This window comes from Charadrius vociferus, unplaced genomic scaffold (genome assembly GCF_000708025.1).
Source record: "Charadrius vociferus isolate BGI_N301 unplaced genomic scaffold, ASM70802v2 scaffold512, whole genome shotgun sequence".
In the NCBI taxonomy this organism is placed as follows: Eukaryota; Metazoa; Chordata; class Aves; order Charadriiformes; family Charadriidae; genus Charadrius; species Charadrius vociferus.
In genome coordinates, this window is record NW_009647050.1 from 536,866 (window position 1) to 546,649 (window position 9,784).

General features: G+C 38.8%; 1 protein-coding gene across 1 annotated transcript in view; it reads left to right on the plus strand.

Moving 5' to 3' along the window:
• SLMAP (sarcolemma associated protein) overlaps nt 1-9,784 on the plus strand; it is an 83,475-nt gene that overhangs the window by 26,898 nt on the left and 46,793 nt on the right. Inside the window, exon 2 of the mRNA XM_009895739.1 lies at nt 7,988-8,135. Coding sequence (XP_009894041.1) covers nt 7,988-8,135 — 148 coding nt within the window. The remainder of the gene's footprint in view (nt 1-7,987; nt 8,136-9,784) is intronic.

Below are 9,784 nucleotides of genomic sequence, written 5' to 3' on the forward strand. Positions count from 1 at the left end.
GACCTGTGTTGAATGGTGTGGGACTATGGCTTGAAGTTGAGGGCAGCAATGCATAATTACAGCAAATTTTTGGAGACAAGTGGCAGAGACCTGCATCCTTGTTGTTTTATATGTATCCACGATGTTTAAATTGTGAATGTGGGTTTTTGCTTTTATTTTAAACTAGAGAACTTGGACCTCAAACGATATCACAATCCTAAACTTAAACTTTAACCATCTCCTGCAAATCTGTATAGTATTAATAACTTTGAAAAATGCAACAATACTTCTTGAGAATTTAATTTGATAATAAATAGCCCAAACCATTTAAACAGAATGTTTTTAAGCTCCACATAGCTAGTTCTAAAACTGAATAATTAAAAAGTATGGCTCAATGTTTTTAGTAGCCTTTCTGTTGTTAATGACCACTTCCCAATACAAATAAAAAAATCCTTTTAAAGTAAATGTCTGACATCCTGTTTCTGAATTTTCCTGATGTAAAGTAGGTTATGTGGATAACTGCAAGTAGTGAAGAATAGTATAGAGCTATTGACTAATAGTAACCTTGAATCCTGAACTTTTCACCTTCAGACCAGTAAGTTCAGTTACAACTACTAGCAAACCTGGGGTTTGAATGGTGATTTAGAAAGTAAATGTTCTTGCTTAATGGGCACAACAGGTCGGAGATGGTATTAACTCTGCAAATGTGCTGTCATGTTTTTCTTTTTTCTGAATACTTTTAATATGCCATTGTTTAAAATTCTGATGGTATAAGTGTATCTGTGGAACACACCAGTTAAGATAAGCATTGCGATGTAGTACATCAAAAGAAAGGTCTGTGCTGAAGTGTTTGCAGGTACAACACACCTGGAAATGTTTGCTCTGTTTTGTTGAGGAAGATGACATTTTGCTACCGAGGGATGCACTGGAGCAACTCAAGGTTGTAGGTAAACGTATGTTTTATGCACAGTTTAAGCTTTTAGTGCCTCTCAATGTTTATCATTGCTCCTCCATGTAAGGTGGTTCCTCTTCCTCCCCACAAATCCAACCCGTCTTCCCTTCCCCATCACAGCCTGTGTCCTTTTCAGGCAAAGTCTGCTGAGCTAGCTCAGACAAAAGTTAAGCTGAGTGACAGGGCCTGTAGTGAACTTCAAAGCACTTGAACTATTAGGACACGGAAAACAGCAGAGGGATTAATACTTTACTGTGCTTCAGATACATCCAGAAAAGGCTGAACTCTGCTTATACCCAGACCCAGTTATGCTGGCACAAAAGTGCTTTTACTGCCGCAGTTTATTTTGCTTGACAACAGGTATGAGCAACCAGCAGGGTTGTCCTGGCAGTACAGTCAACAAAACTTCAAGGTGTAAATAGACACGGAACAATTTGGTCAGCAGAAGAGCGTATTCACTGCTGTCCTCTCGCTCCTGCCCCTTGGAGCTGCTGGTGGGTTTGGAAGGATAGCACTGAATTCCTGGGACTAGCTGAGGATTTTAACCTTTTTCATCAGAGTAGCTGGATTTTAGATTAGGCTTACATTTGCAGTTGAAAGTTTAGGGTGAATATTTTTTGTCCAGTTCTATGTCAACCAAGGTTCGCTTTTTCCTTTTTTCTTATTTACTGCGTCAAAAGAGTGGTTAAGTTTATTTTCCAAAGAAGTTACTGAAAACTACTAGCAAAGTTGTGCTTTTCTCTGGGGACCTTCAACACTTAGGGTCCCTGAATAGCTGTCTGCCACTCCTTCACTTTGTTCAGTCTGGCTGGAAAATCCCTTTGCGGCTCGTCCCTTTTAGTTTCACAGCCTGTGCCAGCATCAGGTAGCTAGAATAATTTTAAAAAGGAGATTGCAAAGAACTCAAAAAGTTAATGCACTAGTTTTGTTTCTAAATTGAAGGAGCTGGTGTTTAGCAAGCGAAGAGCTATTAGATCCATGTGTCTAAGAAATATAAAACTAAATAGAAAAGCAGTTTTGCTTGATGTACTCCACCCTGTGAATTATGCTTGCTAATGGAGACAAATACTGCTACTTCCTTGATAGGTGGGTGGAGTTAGGCAAGTGAGAGGAAAGGAATTTAGGATGTGTCTAAGCAGACCAGAATGAGGAACTCAATCAATTGGATCTGGAGATAATTTAGCATTTGAACTTCTCTATCTTAGAGCCAAAAGGGCGACCTGGAATTCAGTGTGGTTTGCACAGCATACTCTGCTAGCAGAAGTGCTGCTCCCCAAATGAGAAAATACTCGGTGTTAACGCTTCAAGGAAGATAAAAGATCTTTTAATTGTATGGGAGAAAAAGCTTTCTGGCTGCAGTCTGATAAATGTTGGCCATATTGGTTTGACCCCATTATGTATTGTTTTAAAATCTTTGTGCACAATTGAGATTGTGCAAAGCCAATGTACTACTTCTCCTAGTAGAGAACTCGGTGTGAAACAAGTAAATGCAGCTGTACTGCTGAGGCCAATTTTGGACTGAAGTATTACTCTAGGGCAAATATTCCAATTTTTAGGTCCCCATTTACTTGCTGCATTTGAGTATTAGCTTTAGTACTCAGGGGGTGCATTTGTAATGCCAGCATGAATTGTTTAATGACTGATCATTTAGTTTGTAGCATGAATAGGAGAAGAATCTGTCATCTTAACTGCAGCATTTTATAGCTTAACTGTTCTAACTGGCAGCCTTGCTGCCCCTTAGTGGTAGTAAACGTGGCAAAAATGATGTTGTCATCTCCTTAGTGTCTGTAGTTTAGAATTTGAGTAATTTAAATCTTTCAGGTTTAACTTAATGCCTCAAAGCCTGTAAAACAGGGCTCTGAAGCACATGGGAGTAGTGTATACTTTCACACAAAAAATAAGAGATGAGGAAAAGAATGGTAAACTTAGGAGGTCCTGAAATTGGGTTTCTCTTTCTACATTAGCTGTCTAGCCAGTGAAAATATATTGGATGAATAAAATATATTGATGATTGACTTGCTGTAAAAGAGGCAATGGCCTACATTTTGGTGCCTATTATTTAGTTACTTATTAATTCAGCTATGGAATAAGACTGAAATATGTTTATATGCGTTGGTCTTTGTCTCCATTTTTAGATGTAGGATTTGTTCATCTTCGTGGAGTGAATCTCACATCTCTGCAGAGGAACAGTCACCGTTCTCCAGTAATTCTCCTCACTGTAATTCTCAGCATAGTTGTCCTGAACTGCAGTTTCAAGCTAGGTTAGATGGAGTAGCAGTAACGTGTTCTTAAAATGGAAAAGGATGGCTATACATAGTGATAGCAAACATTACGTGAGTCTGTCTTGATCGCCATTCTTGATTTAGTGCCTTATTGCAGTACTGGTACAGTTCTACCCTGGAAGAGACTTGATGTTCTTTTGTTCATTGTATTGTAGTTGGGGTAGCTATGCCATAAGAGTTTTTGAAAAAGCACTATTTAAACAGTCAAGAACTCATAATAGAGGACTTACTCTTTAAACATTTTTTTTTTCTGTTGTCTTGTACGTGGAGCACTTATTCTCCATCTTTACCTTGTAATGAACAGTTATACAACAGAAAGATCTCTGATATCTTTGGCCTTTGAGTGTGTGACTGATTATTATGCACTGCTGTTATTTTGAGATTTTAATTTTGTTCTGAGAAAGCTAAAATGTTAAGCTAGCAAGTTCATTAAAAGTTTGGTTTTGATGATGCATTTTGCTACATTTTAGGCTAGTTCTAGAAGTTCATGTTAAATTTCTAGTTTGAGCCTCAGTGAAATAATGCTGTGTACTGAGAGATGCTGTATATCGTCAAGATGAAGATAAAGCAGTCCTAAAAGCGAGTCTTGTAGTAAGACTTCGTTCGTTCTACCCTTGTGTTGTACTGTAATTAAACGCCTGAAAAAGTGTGCTGCTTTCTTTTCAAGATGCATGTCTCTGCCCATCCTTTATCTTTTCTGAGATCCTTCAGAAGCGTCTCATCCTATATGAGAGCTGCATATGGCTTGGGAAACAAAACACTTCATGACTTTCTCACTTGTCAGGCTAAGGAAGGCGTTCTCTTCAGCCTGCCTCTTGGAAGATGTTTTGAGTAGTAATCATTAAGCAGAATGGGTTTTATTGTTGTTGTTATTTATTTTTATTTTTTGAAGAAAACAGTCTACTTACTTTTCATAGGTAAAGTTAAAATCTATCCTTTTGGAGCATAGCAATTTTGTAACTTTCTAATATCAGCTATGATTCATACATTGTATTTGTGTAAGTTTAATGTATTATAATCTGGGATCTCTATGGAAGAATTTTTATATTTCAGTAGTCGGAGATATTAGCAATTTGTTACAGGGGTGAAAATTGTAGTGCTATCTAACTGCATGAAAACAAAACGCAGACTCCGATTCAGCAAGTGGTGGTACTCTTCTGAGTCGTTGACCTAGAAAGCAATGGAACTTTAACGGAATGAGGTTTTTGTACACCCAAAGATGGGGAGGTTCTTTTGTTCAGTTTGCATAACTAAATATTGACTCGAAATGTGATAAATACTACACTTGTAAAGTTAATACATAATTCCTTGTAAAACATGGAAACAAAAAATCTGTAATTTTTTTGAAGCTTCTTTAATGCCGTTTCTAAGGAAGATGGACTGTACTGGAGAAGATTGAGTGTACAGATGAACTGCAAGTTTGACTTTATTCTGAAGTCTCCGTATATTTTGTGGAAGCAGTATGGTAGGATGTCTGCAGTTAACAGAATTTGATAATGGGATATGAATGAGAGAGAATGCAAACTGTCATGATAATATAAATTACTAAGGAGGAAGTCTGGGCTGGGATTTCTTTTTCTGTCTGAGAAAGTGTTATGATACTGGAGAGTAAGTTTCTTAAATATCTGTATGTTCCCTTGTATTTTAAGAACGAGCGAAAACCTACCACTGAAACCATATGTGTATATATAGTAGTGATCTAAATGAGGGATGTGATAATTCTTTAACAGTCCTCAAAAGCCGAGGTGTTTTGAATGTTCATGAGCTATCCTCTCCATTCTAAGTTGGACCAGTTGTTAATATGAGGCACTAAAGGGCTGGGGCTTTAGGTTGAGCTGAAGGGAAGTGTGAATTACAAAAGCAAGTGTAATTAGGTCAGTATATGCTGCCCTTTTTTTCTGGCGGTACCAGCTTAAGCACCTCCTCACATAACTTGCATCAGCTCTCAAAACTGGTTTGCTGTGACTAAACAAATGCTTGAGCCAGTACAACTAAAGATGTGGTGGTGCAACTTGGCTGTGAGCATCGGGGAAGGGAAAGATTTATAGTTACTGTCTAAGCTGGCACTGCTGGGGGGAGCTGTTGGTTTGTGCTGGAAAGCGGGAAAAACAAACGGTGCTGCTTTCAGAAGAGGACAGTACTGTATTACATAGCTGCTGTGTAAAAGGTGTTATTTTGGGAATTGGAGGACCCAGCAAGGATACAACATAATTATTAGTATATTAAATACCAGTATACTACCATAAATAGTAGTTGTCATATACACGTGTTTACTTCAGGGCTTGTGCTTGATTGTGTTTTCTAAAGATAAATTTTAGTAATGACACAAAAGTGATGAAGGGATAGACCTTTAAGATAATTTGAAGTAGTGAAAACTATTATGGAAATAACATTTGAATTTGCTACATGAAAGGAACCAGTGCTCTGGGTTGCTGACCAATTGCTACATAAAAACCGACTGAATCCTTTTTGCTAAGTCTTCAAGTCAGTGCATTTCTATTTAGACGCAGCTTATTAACATGTTGCTGGTTTTACTTATTTCTTTACTAGATGCAGGGAGAGTATTTTAATCCTGTTTGTAAAGACCTTGAGAGCATCACTTCTTTAAAATTTACATAATGAAATTCAGTAGCACACAGTTAAGTGGATATCAATTTAATAATATTAAATTTAATGTGTATTTTCTGTGGCTGATTGTTTACAGATTGTTTACAGATTTATTTTTTTTTAACAGTTTGAATTTTGAGAGTCTAGTGGTATTTTGTAAGTTTTGTGTAGCTGATGCTCTGTTGCATTTCCTTTTTTGTGGTCACTCTCTTGTATTTCCCTGTGCTCTCTCATCTGTGCCCCGTCTGCAGATTCTGAGGAGGTGTGTTCCCAAGGGGCAGTGATTAATCAAGAAGTTGGGGGATAAAAGGCAGATATTATGCATAGGAAAGAAAAGGGTGGGGAAAAACAAAGAAGCACAAGCATGTTTGTTTCTCCTTGCTTGTGACTCACTTTTTCATAACAGCAGGATTTTCAGATGGAGCAGAATGCTAATTGAAAACAAACAGGAAGTAAAAAGATAATTATCTCTGCACTGAACCATGAGAGGGTTCAGTACTTTCAGATTAGTAAATTAGCAAGCTAATTAATTTGATTGGCTTTTAAACTTATAACTGTTATAAAAGCTGTATTATATACTATTATATTATTATGTAGCAATGTACAGTATTTCATAATATATAGAGTATTAGAGTAGGGTGGGTCTGATTGTTAATGCAGTGAATGCAGCCATAGTTTCTTGATCTATCCATAATTTGTGTTTGCCCTTCATCTTTATGAACATAGGACTATTTGATTATTATTTTCTTTCTCTTCAAGATCAAAGATCTTTCTTCAAATTTAAGATGTGTTGGAAAAAAAAAAAATCTTTCATGTGCTGCTTTTCATTCTGTCATTACGTACACCTGGCTGAGCATTCCTGTGCTGGCATTTCCCTTAATTACTGCATTGAGTACCACCTTCTGGACCCAGTGGCACTTAAGCTCTCAGGTTAGGGGTGCCGATTTGTGCTACTCAGGATGAGCATGTAAGATCATGCTTGATGTCATTTTCCAGTATGAGATTTGAAGAGCCCTGGTGCTGGTTTCTCCAGTTTAAACCCACCTTTTCCCTTGACAGTATTATTTTGAGCTATATATTGCTTTTTGAAGAGTGTGATAATAGGGGCAAATAAAAGCATGGAAAAGTTTGCATGGAATCCTGAAAAAAAAATCAATTGCTTTTATAGGAAAAACATGGGAATACATTAATTTCTCTGAAGGAAACATTTCTCCCCCAGCTTTTTGCTTGCTTTGGGACTCGATAAGATTCATGATGAGTGCAGGAAGGCAGGGATTTCTGCCCTCCCGTCAGGTTCCTGTAATAACTATTGTCATTTTGAACTACTGAAAGTGACTCATTTCAGTAGTTACACCTGGCTGGTTAGTAAGATTCCAGTCCCCTCTTTCATGCTGTCTGCTGATCAGGTCTCAGCCACTGACTCTGGTCTTCTGCCAGGTGACTCACTTGTAACCTCTTCTCAGATGCAGCAATTTTGACTAGAAGTCTTATGTCATAAGCAGTTTCAGATTCAATAGGTTGCTATTAAAATTTAATTAACTCTACAAATGGATATTTACAAAGGTGCTTGATGATGCAGCAATCTTGAGATTAACTTAATGGTGTGAACTAGTATCCCTGAGAGGTAAAAACAGCCTAGTTTTTTTCCCCCTTAGTTTCACTGTGGTCTCATCTTACAATTCCTTAATTCTGTTTTCTGCCAAAGTTTTTCCTTGTGCACTCGGTGCTATTCTTCCCTACAGCGTGTTCCTGTCACGAAATGCTAGTACCTTAAAAGTATGAGCCATTAGATTTTTTGTGTGTTGGCCAACATAAATATAAATTCTTACTTATGTGTGGTAAAAACTGTTGTTGTTTACAATATCTGATCCTTTCCATACAGGCAGTAGGTTAAGTAGAATTTGTAGCAATTATTTGCATAGTCTATCGCTGGAATTCAATCATATGTTAAATAACTAAAAATCAAGTACAAATATTTCTTGATAATGTGAAGGTGTTCCATCCTGAGGAGGGTGTTTTGAGTTTGATACATTAGTCCTCTTCTTCATTGGGAGGTCAAGCTGTATTGTGTAGCAAATAAAATTTTACTGGAGTTCATGTTTCATTGTCCTTGTTTTGGTATTTTTCCCAGATGCTTAACTCGTATTCTTTTTGATTGTTTTCACAGTTCTATCTTCAAGACACTAAAAGTAGTAATGGTACCTTTATTAATAGTCAGAGACTGAGTAGAGGATCTGAGGAAAGCCCACCATGTGAAATTATGTCAGGTGACATCATTCAGTTTGGTGTAGATGTGACGGAGAACACGCGGAAAGGTAAGGGTATGGATTTTTTTTTTTTTTTTTTAAGAATATTTGTTTAGAACGCCTTATTACGGTCTGATCTTTAAGAGTAGTATTCCTGTTTTAAGAAAAGAGGTTGGGTTTTTTTGGTTACCTCTTCCCTCCTTTGTGCTGGTAGTGAGTCCTGTGGCCACGCAGTAAACTGGATCAAGAAACTGATCTGCTGAAAGCACTGACTCTATCCACGCCCCCACCTGCCAATTAGGTTTTAACTGGGCTGCTTCCACAGCCCACCTTCTTCTGTGGCTGTATGGGTGCCAGTGTGTGTAGTGGGAATGCAGATCCAGCAAAGGAGGCTCAGCTGGGACCATGTGTTTAGCTATTGCCTCACTTAAATTCGCTTACAGCAATTTTAAAAGTGCAGCATGGGCATGTGTGCATAGTGCTGTGTGGGGTTTTCTGTGGGTTTTTTTTAATCTTATTTTTGTAACTACCTTTCTGTCAAGCCTATGAACCCTAAAGTTTTAACTAAAAATGTGGACCTGGACAGGCTTGAGAGGTGGGCCCTTGCCAACCTTGTGAAGTTTAACAAGGCCAAATGCAAGGTCCTGCATGTGGGTTGGGGCAACCCCAAGCACAAATATGGGCTGGGCAGAGAATGGATTGAGGGAAGCCCTGAGGAGAAGGACTTGGAGATGTTGGTGGATGAGGAGCTCAATGTGAGCCAGCAATGTGCACTCACAGTCCAGAAGGCCAACCACATTCTGGGCTGCATCAAAAGAAGCATGGGCAGCAGGTCGAGGGAGGTGATTCTGCCCCTGTACTCTACTCTGGAGAGACCCCACCTGGAGTACTGTGTCCAGCTTTGGAGTCCTCAGCATGAGAAGGACATGTGCAGAGGAGAGCCACGAAGATGATCAGAGAGCTGGAGCACCTCTCCTATGAAGACAGGCTGAGACAGTTGGGGCTGTTCTGCCTGGAGAAGAGAAGGCTTCAGGAAGACCTTATTGTGACCTTTCAGTATCCAAAGGGGGCCTACATGAAAGCTAGAGAGGGACTTTTTACAAGGGCATGTAGTGATAGGACTGAGGGGTAATAGTTTTAAACTGGAAGAGGGTAGATTTAGAGATCAGGAAGAAGTTTTTCACTCTGAAGGTGGCAAAACACTCGTCTAGGTTGCCCAGAGAAGTTGTGGCTGCCCCATCCCTGGAGGTGTTGTCCAAAGCCAGGCTGGATGGGGCTTTGAGTAACCTGGTCTAGTGGGAGGGATCCCTGGCCACGGCAGGGAGGGTGGAACTAGATGATCTTTAAGGTCCCTTCCAACTCTAACCATTTTATGATAACCTCAAACTATTCATTTGCTGTCCTTGCTAATAGAAGCTGAATTTCTTCATATGTGTTTAGGCCTCAAGCAATTTTTGTTTTAAGATGTAGTTGGAAGAAAAATTTGGGTTCGCTTGTGTTTATCAGCAATTATTTGCAATTAGTTTATGTGAAAGTTTGTGGAAAGTTCATCATAAGCAAATTCTTGCCAGTAGTAGTTCTTCCCAGTGGTTTTATGCTAGTTTTACAAAACACAGTCCCAGAGACCTGGCATTTGTGTAATGAGTGATCAGGTTGTGCAGCCTGCCTTTTCCTCTCTTCTAGCTTTGAACATGGGAACTGTACTTATGTTGCTCACA